This window comes from Gymnoscopelus braueri, assembly GCF_963280865.1.
Source record: "Gymnoscopelus braueri genome assembly, chromosome: 6".
In the NCBI taxonomy this organism is placed as follows: Eukaryota; Metazoa; Chordata; class Actinopteri; order Myctophiformes; family Myctophidae; genus Gymnoscopelus; species Gymnoscopelus braueri.
Window position 1 is genome coordinate 42,612,632 of NC_137607.1, and position 14,159 is coordinate 42,626,790.

Below are 14,159 nucleotides of genomic sequence, written 5' to 3' on the forward strand. Positions count from 1 at the left end.
AAATATGTATTTATGTCCACATAAACAGAAGTACAAGAATGCCTTGTACAAAGGACATAAACACTGCCACTGCAGTAAGATAATAGGAAAACAGCCAGTTACACACACTCACTCTCTCGTTAAGTCTTAAGGGGAGGACCCAAATGCTGAGAATAGTGCTAAACATTGCAAATTGACATTTGATGCTTGTAGATCAATGTACAGTAATACACTATTTGCTTTGTCTATTGCCTATGGTCTGTTGAGTTTATAATGTAAATAAATAAAATATATTTTTGTTATTTGATTGTGTCATGATTTTATATTGATTGTTAAACCAACTTGCTCTTCAATAGAAAAGGTGAGCAATTGATTGATTGCGTTACTGATAACAGAACAGAACAGTTTTAATAAGCTCATTTTCTTAGCTATATTTGTTATTTTAATGGAAATGTCTACAGTGAGATTGAATTATGATAATTACCAGACAATAAGTCAACATTGGAATTACTGTACATTTTAGATCAAGTTCATGCCCTGTCCTCGACAAATCCTAAGTGTTAACCACTGTTAAACCCTATGGATCGGAGTCCTCCAGGGCGCTATACTGGGCCCCCTCCTGTTTTAACTCTACACTAAATATCCTAGGCTAAAATAGCAGATCTACAAGCTCAAGTATGTGCATGCCATGTCTTGGCTAATTTGGAATAATATACAAATACATTTGCATGTTTCTCAAACGTGAAAGGGTTTGGTGCTCAACAGTAAAGGACAGTATACATAAGCAAATGCATTTTGCCTGGGCATGTCAAATAGACCAAGATACCAGATCACTCAATATATCTGTGTGTGTGTGTGTGTGTGTGTGTGTGTGTGTGTGTGTGTGTGTGTGTGTGTGTGTGTCAGACTTTGGTGGAACGTATTATGGCCTTGGGATATAACTGTCAACTTATTGTCCTTGTGTTTGGGAGTCTGGGCCACGTCCACAAACTTGTGCTCCGTGGCATGCAATTAGGAGGATTGCAAAAGACAAATGCAAAAAAGTTGGCTAAATACTGTTCTGTCTCAGCTATTATGGGCAGTCTGTCTATCTGGAGAAGGCAATGTTTCATTTACCCTTGAGTGGCAAAAAAAAAACAAAAAAAAACCCACAACTGTTGAATTTCTGTATATAGTATGTCATCAATTCGTTATCTTTTTTCCTCTGTGTGTTAAGCATGTGCAGCAGTTGTATCTGGTTTGCCCGTATAATGTGACCTTCTTCTGATCAATGTTTGGATCTATCATGTATTGCGCTTTTTGTGCAGATCCAAATAAAAGAATTCAAGTGTGTGTGTGTGTGTGTGTGTGTGTGTGTGTGTGTGTGTGTGTGTGTGTGTGTTCTGGTGGATCTGGTCTTATAACATCAAAGAAGTACAGGAAAGAACAAATGTATAAACACAGTAAAACTGGACCATAGTTTGATCACAATGGCACACATGTCAAACATTGCAGGATATTCCACATACCCAGACATTGTGTTCATTCATTTAGAACAATTCAGCTAAATACGTAGGCTGACCATTTGAAACACTTGTTTCACATAAAAACTCATGAAATATCAGCCTTTTATCTTTTATGTATTAATGTACAGTATGTTGAATGTATTAATGAATCTCCCGCATCTTGTCGGGGATTGACTACTACCGTCTGAATAGTACTTCCTGTTACAAAGTCCAGCTGTAGAGTAATGGATCAGTGTTGTGTGTGTTGTTGTGTGTGTTGTTGTGTGTTTGGATTCACGGAGACGTTATGTTGTCACTGGCATTCATGAACTTGCTTTTATTGGATCTTTATCATGCTTTTATTTTCTCGTTGGGAAACTGAGACCTGTACATTTTCATGCAGAGATAGATCTATCTAGAGATCAATTGTGACAGCTGTCCTGTTGCAGCCTGAGACATAAGGTATGGTAAAGTTTAAGACCTTTGCGAAACATGTGTTACAAATGAATAAAGGTGCTGTATGAAGAATGAAGTCATAACAACAAAAAAAGTAACTGAAATGGGAAGTTAAAACGTGACAATAACAAGACAGTCACAGTAATAATAAATACAACACAGATAAAACATTACAAGATTCATGTGAAATGTAAAATGTGAGTTTTAGCAGCTTTTTAAAGGAGTTTTTCTTTTTGCAAGGGTGAGGACGTTCCAGAGAGTAGGGTTTACAACTGTGGAGGCTCAGTGACTATTATTTTTGAGTAAGAAGACCTGAGTCAGAAGACCTGAGCAATCTCACATTGTGCAGTAGGACCTCTCTACTGTCCTGCGACCTCTGTGACATCTGTCCATCAGACTGTGACATCATCCAGTAGGACATCTTGTCCTTCAGACTGTGACATCTGGTAGGACATCTGTCCATCAGACATGCAGGAGTCACTGGAGGCTCTGGTCAGTGTGCTGGAATCGTATAGAGGAAGAGATAAAATTGTGAGTATTTATCATTATATAATTCTTAAACATAATATCTGTAGCGTCCATATTCTGGGGGGCGAACAATTCGGAGAAAATTGCAGATCTACAAGCTCACAACGCGTCGCCTTGTAGATTTGCTATTTTTGGCTAAGAGATTTGGTGACGTGGAGGGAAAGAAGGAGCAGCCAGGGACCCCTAGCTCTGGTACAGTTAGAAACTCACGCTATGGACCAGAGCTAGGGGACCCCAGTCAACTAAGTACAATATATTCTGATCGTGTTAATTGATTTGACTATGTAAGCATGGGTCTCGGTTAATAGTAGAGGACCTGGCTAAGATATGTATGCACTTAATTTAGGAGAGAATATCTCAACTGTTCTTGGCTAATATGACCCCAGGGAACAACCTTTTCTGGTATTTCGTCCCGGATAGAGAATTAGTCACAGTTCCTAAGTTGTTCCCTGGGGTCATATTAGCCAAGAACAGTTGAGATATTCTCTCCTAAATTAAGTGCATACATATCTTAGCCAGGTCCTAAACTATAAAGAGACCTTGGTTTCAGTAAGGTTAAATAATAAAAGAATACTGCTCACTGCTACTGACACTTTTATATCTTTTAGTAAGTACCTAACTTTTAACGCATTATAATCATTATAATTGATCAGTAGGCTAGTGTAAAATATTAGTAGATAAACACTTTGTTATTCTGAATAGGAATATTTGCTGTTCCTAGTCAGAAACAAATCATCTACTGTAGATCAAGACACTTGTCTTCTACAGTAAGTGTCACCTCAAGATTCAAGAGTAGAAAAAAATGGTTGTGGTTCCATTTTTTTTGCAGCAATAGAAATACATAAATACATAACAAGACAACATAACAACCCTGCAAGCCTGTGTAAGGAACAAAGGCCAAGGACACTGGTCACTTTACAGCATCTGCATGCTCACAATGTGTTTACGTAAGGTGTTGAACCTGGGAGTACAGCACCTTCAAGCGCCTTAAGCACTAGGACAATGGGACAAAATAGTTCTCTTGTTGTGTATACATGTTTGCTTTTAAAATGAATTATGTATATATATTTCAATTACTCTTACTAATAGTGACAATGTCTGTGGAGCATCGATATTAGGCATCGATATTATGGTGGCTATGTTGGTGTGCTGGTTATTTGCAGCCTACCAAGCTGCACATTTGGAACAGTTAATACTTTTTATAAAAAATATGGATTTGTTTCCCTGGCACTAAGGGTGAATAAATAACAAAAACAAAATGAACATATATCGGTATAGTATCGGCCATCGCTAAAATTGCTATTTTTAACATCAGTGTGGGCCCAATCTGGGAACCCATCGTTTTTTTCTTTCTTTGAATTTGCCTCTGGGGGCACCGCCCACGTTCCCGCGTAGAGACCGGATGTCGTTCCGTTCACTCGACTTCAGCCCTCCTCTTCCGGTGGTGCGTCTGTGTTTTCATTCCTACTAACAACAAACTCTACACGTTGTAATGGTAGTTGACGACCGATTCAGCTGCGGACCTCTGAATCTGTCTTGAGAGATAGTATGGGCCTCGATAGAATTTTCACGTCGGTGCCTAATAAAGACCAACTTGAACCTTCATGTGAGAGTTCTTATATATTCCAATAATGCGTGTATTTGTCTTATTCTTCCTGCTGGTGTCTGTGGAACGGGGGCATCTAGATCAGAACAGTGTGTTATGGGTCCCAGCTGGTCGGTGGGGTTCTGTCGCGGGGGACGGAGAAGAACTCGTCTCAGCTGGGTAACAGCCTGCTGCTGCTGTCCGCTCAGCTCAGCCACTGCAGGACGGTGCTCCGCCTCTTTGACGACTTCTCCATGTTGGCCTACTCCCACAGCTACGGACTGGGTGCAAGGGTGAGTTCTTCATGTTGACCCACTCACACAGCTACAATCTGGGTGCAGGGGTAAGCTCAACAAAGGGTGATTTAGTTGTTGCGCGTAGTGTCGTGCACCGAAAATAGATAGGAACTTAAAAGTATACTATATTAGATTCATTGATCCAAGCCGGAACACAATTGATTGATTGATCATTAAATAAAATGCATGCGTCCCACCCATCTGACCACTTAACACGGCAGCCGTTTGGCTGCCGTGTTAAGTGGTCAGATGGGCGGGCCGTGTGCATTTTCAGGTTTTTCAAGTGTGCCCTGCTCCAGAAAAGGTTGGGAACCACTGTTTTACATGCATAACAGGTCCGGTCCACATGATGTCGCATTTTGCCCCCGTATGGCCCATGACCAAAAATGTGTTTTTTAACACTCCCAGTCTAAGCTGTAACGTGGAGTTCATATTTTTACTTTCTGGTTTTGTTCCTAGGAGGAGGACTGCGGCGTGCGGTGGATCTCAGTGCTGAACAACGTGGCCGATCAGTTGTACTATCCCTGTGAACACATGGCCTGGGCCGCAGACGCAGAGCTCATCAAAACCAAGTCTGACAAGTGGTGGCTGCTCAGCACTGTGCTGTGGGGAACCTCCCTGCTGCTGGGAATCCTTAGGTAAGGCTCAGGTCGACTCCTTAAGCCCTGGGCTCACAACATTTCTAAAAGTTCTCCTAGATTTAGCAAAATGTTTCAAAAATAGCAGATCTACAAGGCTGAGGTTGTAGATCGCTATTTTTGAATAGCCAAAGTACAAAATAGGGCTTAAGTGGTTATGAACACAACTAGTCGTCGAGTCCTGCTGGAATAACAGTGTACTTGGTCTTGTTACTGACATCAGGGATTTAGATTTAGAGGACAGAAAACTCAACTCAGCTCAACTTCATTTGTATAGCGTTGGCTCTTAGCCACTGTTAAAGTCTTAAAGGGCTTTACAGGCCCACATTTTACAAAGAAAACTAAGAACAGCCCCCGACCTTTGGGTTCTTGGTGCAATTTCCACCCCACAGGTTGGGAATGTGGAGCAAACGATGAAAAGGTTTTTCCTTCTCTCCAGGTCAGTCAGGGTTGTCATGAAGCTGAGGAAGAGGCTGAAGAGATGTGAGACAGACAGAGCTCACAGCAGGTACTGTACTGTGTGTCCTTTCACATCACTGACATGCTGTTTCTGTACATTGTGGCAACATCAGAGCTCCTTTTCCACTTGTCATGGAAACCCATCACCTAAATCCACCAGCATGTCCGTACATTACAATCTACCATCTTGTACATTACTGTATATCATGTAATATCCTGTATTGTCTAGTCTTGTGTGCTTAGATACCTCTCGCACGAGCATTACATACGGTATTCATAACTGTCATCTAATGTGGGAACAGTAAAAGAAGGGGGGAATGTGCGAATGACTCCCCATTGCCTTTGCTGTAGATTCTTTTTACCCAGAATATTGTGGATTCCATGTGGGTCATGAGCTGTAGTGTATACTGTATTTACTCACTTAAACCCTATATGCTGTACGTAGTTGCCGGGGACTCCCAGGGCTCTATACTAGTATTTCCCTCAACATCAAATCTCTTGGCTGAAAATAGCCGATTCTACAAATGTCTTCTAAATCAGTTTTCTGAAAAACGTATGTTGCAATATCAGTGGTGCTCAAAACCTTTACATGTCAAGGACCCCCAACATTATATGTATTTGGCCTTGGACCCCTATCTCAAAATATTTAGTTCCAGGGACCCCCAGAAGCAAAACCTTTTTAGTGGAAAATGTTCACTTTAAAAATAATTGTATACATTCAAAGATTTGTCACAAATGTTCACGATTTTTCGAAAATAGCAGATCTAGCTTGTATATCTGCTATTTTTGAATAGCCAAAGTATAAAGTAATCGTTAAAGTGGTTAAAATCTAAAAATGACACAGATGCGTTCCCGGTTTGAATGGGTTAAGTGTGGTTAAAGATCTACCTAGTAGTAACGAATGGGTTATAACGTGTGATTGATGATGTAGGCTTCAGGATGAATGAACTTGAGACACACTGATAAGATGTGTACCTCTGGTCTCCACAGTGAGGCCAGTGCAGCGAGCCGCTCTCAGCTCCATGGACAGATGAGAAGGGAGGTCCTCAGTGTCATCAGCAGCATGGCCGACCTCAGCAACGCCGTCCATTGGATGCCGCCCGGCTTCCTGTGGGCGGGACGGTTTCCCGTTTGGATGGTGGGCCTGATGGGCACCGTCTCGTCTCTGATTGGCTTGATCCAGATGAATGACAGCAGCAGCAGCAGCAGCAGCAGCAGTAGCAGCAGTAGCAGTGCATAGATTAGACGTAGCCGACTAGTGATGTTTTAGATTCTAGTCAGCTAACACTCTATGCCAGTGTGTTATTTGAATATCAAACAATATTCATTGAGACCTCAGACTTATAAACGGATCAGTTTAGTGTGTACTGGCATAATCACCTCAATAATGTATGCAGAAATGTCTAATTACATAGAGATAGATTGTTTGGTGGAACACGCAACCAGAAGCCTTAAAATGATGAAATAGTTTGTATGTAGGTTTCATAAAGTATGTGAATACAGCAGGAGGATGTTAAAACCATTTGACAGGAAGGCTGTCTTGGTGTGAAGAGGATCTATTAGTCTTTAGATCATATAATAAAACATGCTGTGCATGTGTGTAGGCATGCAACAGTTAATCGAACCAATCGATTTAATCATTTATATAAAAGAATATATAATCGATCCCTATTTTGGGCTAGGGTTTGGTTGTGTTACTATAAGCCAGTGGTTCTCAAAGTGGGGTCCAGGGACCCTTGAGGGAATTCCAAATGGACCCTTATAGGTCTGTAACACTTAATTTACAAATGGAATTTGGTTCCATTTGTACAATCCCAGAGTTATGGGTGTCATTGAACCACTGCTTTAATCTTTCCAAAATGACAATTAAATAATAATATTTAAAAAACTCATGCTACGTTCAGGTAAACTTTTGTTATACACTCCAGACAGACTGTGATTTAAATGTCACATTAATCCTTATTAGGTAGGTACAGTAGGTACTTCATTCATCCCCGAGGGGGGAATCAAATTAAGTTAGTTGGTTTTCTCCATATTAATAATACAGTATTAAAGATCATTGCCCTCCATAGCAGTCATAGTCAAGCAATCTAGCAATCTTATTTTTTATGCAAATACTCTTTTGGAGAAAGAAGGCGCTGGAGCAACTCGGACGATTGGAGCCTTTTTATTTTGATAATCAAAATCTAAATAAAAAGGCTCCAATCGTCCGAGTTGTCCAGCGCCTTCTTTATTCAGTTATACGTGTCCGCTCCTGAGACTCACCGGATCAGCCTGATTTCGGCTTGAGGCGTGGTGGAATATCTCTTTTGGAGAAGTATTGTGATTTTTTTCAGGTGCTGCATGAACTGCCAAAAATAAAATGTATTGTATCGTAATTATATTGTAAAACATCCCACAAAATTAATAACATGATTCTATTTTTAAAATAAAACAATTAAAATCTTGCTTTCCTTTCGACATTTCATTGAGTGTGACTTGCTTACACCAAAGGAGTATTTTACTGTGTAGGCTGACACATGCACACTTCATTGGCGCTTCAAGTGCATGTTAAAATCATGTGTACATTATTTCCGACCATTTTCCAAAGCATACACTTATTCTTTAATGTTTTTACGTTTTATGGGGGAAAAAAATGGCAATTTAACGTTGAGGTCCCCACTGGAGTGAACCTGTATCCCTTGAAACCACGGTGACTATCTAGACTAGTGGTTCTCAACCTTTTTTTAAATCAGGGTGCACTTGAAAAGCTCACAGCATTCGCAAAGCCTTTGCAGCCCACCCATCTGACCACTTAACCCAGCAGCCGTGTTAAGTGGTCAGATGGGTGGGCCGTGTGCATTGTCAGAGCATGTTTATTTTAATGATCAATGGATTGTGTTCCGGCTTGGATCAATGGAACTAATTTAGTATACTTTAAGCTCCTATTAAGGAACAATTTTTCAAGGTTTTAAAGAATACCAATAAATTGTTATTACATATTTTTATGTAATGTCATATTAGAATCTTAAGTGTTTTGACAATTATTTGGTGGCCCACTTGCAATATCCTCGCAGCCCCACAGGTTGAGAACCAATGACCTAGACCCCCTTCTGTAAACATACCGGGCAAACATTGGTGAAGAGGATGCCATCATCTACTAATGTAGCTAAATTAATATGGCCAATACCACCTTGACCCTGGAGGCAACCGGCGTGATCTAATAAGAGAGTGACGACACTATCTTTGACTCATTGTAAGAATGGAATGCTGAAATGCCCGTTCTTTCTCAATGAGGAAGTTCCAATGTTTGGAACTATAGCCCACAGCGGCCCGCTTTGCGGCGAGATCGAAGCGTGTCGTAACTCTCTCTCTATGGGTCTTGGGGCAACACATTGTTTGGTTTTCTTTCTGAAACGGGTACTGCATGAACTGTCAAAAGTAGATTTTATTGTATTGTAGATCATAGATGATTATATTGTAGAACATTTTACATATTAATTAATCTTGTTTGGTCTTGGCAGATTTGATTTGATTCAAAACATACAAGTTTCAACACAATATAACTTCAACCCAGGATGTACACATAAAGTGTAATAAACCACATTTTGCCAATGTGGTCCTGAAAACCTGTATGCAGACATAGATATAGAAAGGTAGATGTGTCATTGGCCGCTGCAGTTCATGTCACTGCGGCCGCCATATTAGGAAGAGGGAGCCGAGCCTTCTAATGCAGTGGTTCCCAAACTTTTCAGGCTGTGACCCCCCAAAATAATTATATTTTGCTCTTTCATAGGTAATATTTGGCAACAAAATATTTGTTGTATTGTTTGTTTGTAGCCATTTTGTATTTGTATAATTCCTTTTATAGGTATTAAAAAGGTCTTAAAAGTCCTTAAATTGTCACTTTAGGTCATGCAGATACCCTGTATACACTTATACTGTATGTTGGTTTGTTTACTGTCGAGTGAGAAAACAATGTTGCATATTAAGCTAATCATCTGGGGTCCCCCCAAAATCATGTGGGGACCCCCCTGGGGGTCCCGACCTCATTTGAGAACCAATGTTCTAATCTAATGCATACGAGTCCATGTATGTCCACTGAAGCAGGATGTCTCTCCACTATTCAAATCATAACTCCCTGAATTTTCAACCGATTTTGAAGCGGTTATGTTTGTAACAAATGCCAGACATGGAGTTATGGATCCAGGATACTTGGTTTAATCAGAGATGCATATTGTCATACCGTTATCTAATCCAAATAACAGTAATAGTCATAAAATATTAGTGTATTAGTCTTCAGTCACTAAAATAGAAAACATGAAATATGCGGGCCACATTGCAGAAATAGTTTATTCTGTCTGTATCCAACATCCTTAATTTATTTATTTATTTCGTATTAGTTCAGTAAGTGTGTGTGTGTGTGTGTGTGTCAGTCAGACGGTAGCAGCTTTCATCAAAGCTTGCTCTCCAAACAGCTGCTTGAAATAAACCACATGCTCCTCACAATGTTCCCCGGGGTTAAAGGCAGGGTTCCCTCTCAGCCTGTGGTTCCGTTGTTGGAAGGACCTGAACACTGTATAAAACAACATGTCGTTTGCGGTTTGACGCGCCGCGTCCAAGAACTTCCTGGCCGACACGTTGTCGTGGCTGCCGACGCTCCGGATGAAGCGCAGCGCTCCCAGAACCTGCTGCTTGGACAACAGAACCTCTACGATCTCGTCGTTGGCCGTGGACAAACGCTTCAGCATGTCCAGTGACAGCTGGTGAGCGGGAGGGTAGGTACTCTCCAGGGACAACAGTAAGCAGGCTAGAGGTTTGGAGTCGCTCAGCACGTGGTATTGCAGGAACTGATGCAACATGTAGAACAGGTTGTGTTGAACCAGGGTCTTTATCACCAGCTCGTACAGGTAATGCTGAACAGTGATCTGGAACTGGTTGAGAGATCGGATGTATTCCATCAACACGGCGATGATGAACTTGTGGCACACGCCCTTCCCCTCAGTGAAAGACGATAGGACGTGTGTGTACATGTCCGATTGGTCGACGACGGCCTGCGTTCTGACCGGACGCTTCTGATTGGCCGCGCTCCCCCGACTCGAACCCGCCTCCATCGCCACAGAGTAAGTGTGCTCGGCCTCCAGGTATTCCTTGTATACCTGGTTTAGCTTGTCAAACACTGTGGCTACGACTGGTAGACTGCTGCTTTCCGAAGACCTATCCAATATCTGGGAGCAGACAGACAGGATGACCATCTTACAGTCTCGTCTGCGTAGCAGGAAGTCCATCAACTTGCCTTTGTCCTGCAGGAGGCCTACCGTAGGAGCCAACTTCACCTGGAGATAGGGATGGGACGATATGAAAATTACATGTCACGATTACATTAACAATATCGCACTAATCAAAATATGCTACTTTTGTTAACCACTTGAATCCCCAACATCCCTATTCTGGGGGGAATGTTTGCCAAAAAGAGCAGATCTACAAGCTCACAACGCGTTGCAACGATAGATCTATCTAACGGTAGATCTGCTATATTTGGCGAATCGATTTGTGTAGAGTTAAAGAAGAGCGCATTTAGTACGCTCAAAAGCGAACTAATCCTATTGTATGACGGAGGACAATGTCACGATAGATCAAAATCTCTGTAATACGATTATTATGAGCGTTTTTTTATCACGATAAACGATAATAATGATTATCGTCACGACAGCCCTACCTGGAGATACCACAGGTAACCTTCACTAGCGCTGATGATGATGTCAGGTTGGAACACGCTCCAGGACGAAGAGTACAGTTCACACGGTACCGGAGGCTGCACCGCTGCTACCGCTGGGCCCGTCACGCACATAGTGTAAGGCTGTATGGAGCCGGCAGGGAGGACAGGTTGGTGTGTGTTGACGGCAGAGTCTGGATCCCTCAACCTGATGTCAAATATGAGAGAGGTCTGTGAACTCTGATGATGGACCACCACCAGGTTGTCGACAACGTTCAGAGCAAACTTCCCTGTCGTGTTCAACGTCAACACGTGACTCTTCTTGCATGTTCCCTCCCTGGGCAGGTGGTACAGGACGACTTCAGCGCTGGGACTGTTGGCCGACCTGCAGTGATGCTTCAGGTACATCACGTACAACTGACCGTAAATGGTCGCCATAGCGATGTCTCTCTCGGACAGACTCAGTTTGGCGGGCTTGGGAACGACGGGAAGTTCGATCTCGAACTTTGACATCTTGGACATGGCGCCGTTCTTGAAGGCAAAGGGCTGCAGCACGTTGCCCTGGACGGTGGAGGACAGCAGGATGACAGAGGTGTCGGGACAGTACTGGTACCAGTTCACGTTGATGCTCTGACTCTTCAGCAGCTTGGCGCTGCGCTTGTCCGGGTACACCTGGTAGAACTCGATGCCCTGGTCCGTGACGAAGACTATCTCGTTCCAGCTGGTCCAGCAGAAGCCCAGCACGCTGGCGTTCTTCGTCTTACACTCCTGAGAGAACTCGATGTGAGGATAGTCTGGGACGAAGTTGATGAAATCGACAGACTTGGACGTCCTCTGTACGGCCAGGATCTTGTTGCCTATGGAGAACTTGATGCACTTCACCTCTCCTTTGTCGTCCATCCTGAAGGCCACAGAGCTCTTGTCTTCAGGACCCTTCACCACCACACCCGTAGCCCCTCCTGACCGCACTGCAAACACTTGTTTGTTGGCTTCATCGAAGAACACATTGTTGACCCCGGAGGCGTTCTCAAACTGCACTGGGTTCTCACACAACGATAAATAATGTTCCCCACTCATACTGCCCTCATTAACTACTAATTAATAAGGATAATGAATGTGTTTTTAAATAGTTTGTTTTGATTAAAACAAACAAAACAGCAACAAACTGGCTCCGTATCTTCTCTTCGCCGACCGCTTCCTGGAATGAAAGTCACATCACATGACTGTCACACTGTTCCTCCTGAGTGTTGCCATATTTTGAGAGAGAAACAAGCAACCGGGCCTATGAAAACAAGACCAAAAGAAGCGACTGAGTGACTATGCTATTTTCAAAGATTTTCGAAAATGTGACAAAATGTGGAATATTTTCTAAACATTTTAACAACACAAATCTTAATATGGGAGAGAGACCTTGGCACAAAATATTTTCAGATGGGGGTACGTGGACAAATACATAGGGCACTTATAGGGGTGGAGATAACTGGGCACCTGGACGAATGGGCACCTGAAGAGGTGGGCACCAGGCAGTGTTGGAAAGTAACTAAAGTAATATGTAACTTAAAGTAATATTATTACTTTTTCCCAGTAACTAGTAACGTAACTAATTACTTTCACGTTTTGAGTAATATTATTACCTTTACTTTTTTTCAAAAAGTAACTTATTACTTTTTTTCACGAGCCTTGGTGGTACTCTGGGTTTGAGTGTGTTTATTTGATCCTGTGTTGTTTTTGGTCAATTGATATAATGGTAGACTGGTTGGGATCCAGTTGCTATGCAAGCTGCTTGCTGATCCGGTCTAGAGCGGATACGGAAACGTTGCGCACTTGTCTATGTGTGAATTATCAGCTGCGGAAGGGCGGGCCTTAAACCGGATCAAACAGTGTTGCCATGTCTGCTTATTATAAGCGACTTGTTAACCAATGAAGACGCGCCGTAAGCTTGTAGGTTGGCTATTTTCAATATATATATATATATATATATATATATATATATATATATATATAGGTCACTGACTGTGGCATATATATATATATATAGAATACATTTTGTTTAATAAACAACAGAAGTTGTTCAAAGGTTGTGTCTCATGATGAGTCATTATCTGTTTGCGCCCAGGTGTTTGAATTTGAAAATTGTTTTAGGCAAAAAATACATGAAATACATTTAAAATACTTCCAAAAAAGTCCTTGCGGTCTTGTTTCCATTGAGGTCCTTAGTATTCAATTCATAGTCAAATGGTCTTCATTTAGTCTGTAAGTTATGAATTCATACACAGTAAAAGTCTTAGTGTTAATATAATTGAAATGAGTGTACAAATAGAACCAAATGGACCCGTCATGTGTGCAGAACACTTTTCAGAGTTAAATCAACAATGAGGATCTTACAATGTAGGCTGCAGAAAAGAGAAAAAAAACAACTGCTAATGTTGAAAATGCAAAGTCAGACTTTTGGGGTGAAAGGATGCAATTACTGGGGGCGAGAAAAAAAAGTAACTAAGTAATAAGTAACTAGTTACTTTTGGCAGGGAGTAATAAGTAAAGTAACTACATTACTTTTTAAACAAGTAATATGTAATAAGTAACATATTACTATGTTGTAGTAACTATTCCAACACTGGCACCAGGACAACTGGGCACAAAAACCATCTGGGTACTAGGGTCATGTGGGCACCTGAATTAGATTTCGTGTGACAATTTTTCTTAATTATTTTTGGTATTTTACCATTTTCCCAATTTGTTCTATTTTTAACAGTACTTCTATTTTGGCAAATACAATCTTATATTGTACTTTGAAACTCTGTTATAATGTATTTGACCTCAATACTATTTTGCCAAATAAACTCTTATATTGTACTTGTCTTTTGACCTCGTTGTGTTGTGTTTGGGGGTTTAAAGAACAGTGGGTTAAATATCACTTACCAACAAAGCAGCATGCTATGTAAAGTAAAAAAAAACACTTGTGTACACAAATCATAATTCAGGTGCCCACGTCTCCATGGTGCCCAGATGGTTTTGGTGCCCAATTGTCCAGGTGCCCCC

At 41.5% G+C, this 14,159-nt stretch overlaps 2 protein-coding genes across 2 annotated transcripts; one reads left to right on the plus strand and one right to left on the minus strand.

Annotated features, from left to right (window-relative positions):
• The first annotated feature begins 1,735 nt into the window (after nucleotides 1–1,735).
• Nucleotides 1,736–7,556, plus strand: pex11g (peroxisomal biogenesis factor 11 gamma). Its single transcript, XM_080431979.1, has 6 exons — nucleotides 1,736–1,925; nucleotides 2,160–2,450; nucleotides 4,134–4,325; nucleotides 4,788–4,966; nucleotides 5,406–5,474; nucleotides 6,416–7,556. The coding sequence occupies exons 2-6, from the start codon at nucleotides 2,388–2,390 to the stop codon at nucleotides 6,663–6,665; spliced, it is 753 nt and encodes a 250-aa protein (XP_080288105.1). The 5' UTR covers nucleotides 1,736–1,925; nucleotides 2,160–2,387; the 3' UTR covers nucleotides 6,666–7,556.
• A 2,053-nt stretch (nucleotides 7,557–9,609) lies between these two features.
• On the minus strand, nucleotides 9,610–12,318 carry rmc1 (regulator of MON1-CCZ1). The gene is made up of 2 exons (XM_080431978.1): nucleotides 11,124–12,318; nucleotides 9,610–10,740 (listed from the first exon to the last, which is right to left on the minus strand). Exons 1-2 carry the CDS (start codon nucleotides 12,195–12,197, stop codon nucleotides 9,841–9,843), a joined length of 1,974 nt encoding a protein of 657 aa, XP_080288104.1. The 5' UTR covers nucleotides 12,198–12,318; the 3' UTR covers nucleotides 9,610–9,840.
• Nucleotides 12,319–14,159: the final 1,841 nt, after the last annotated feature.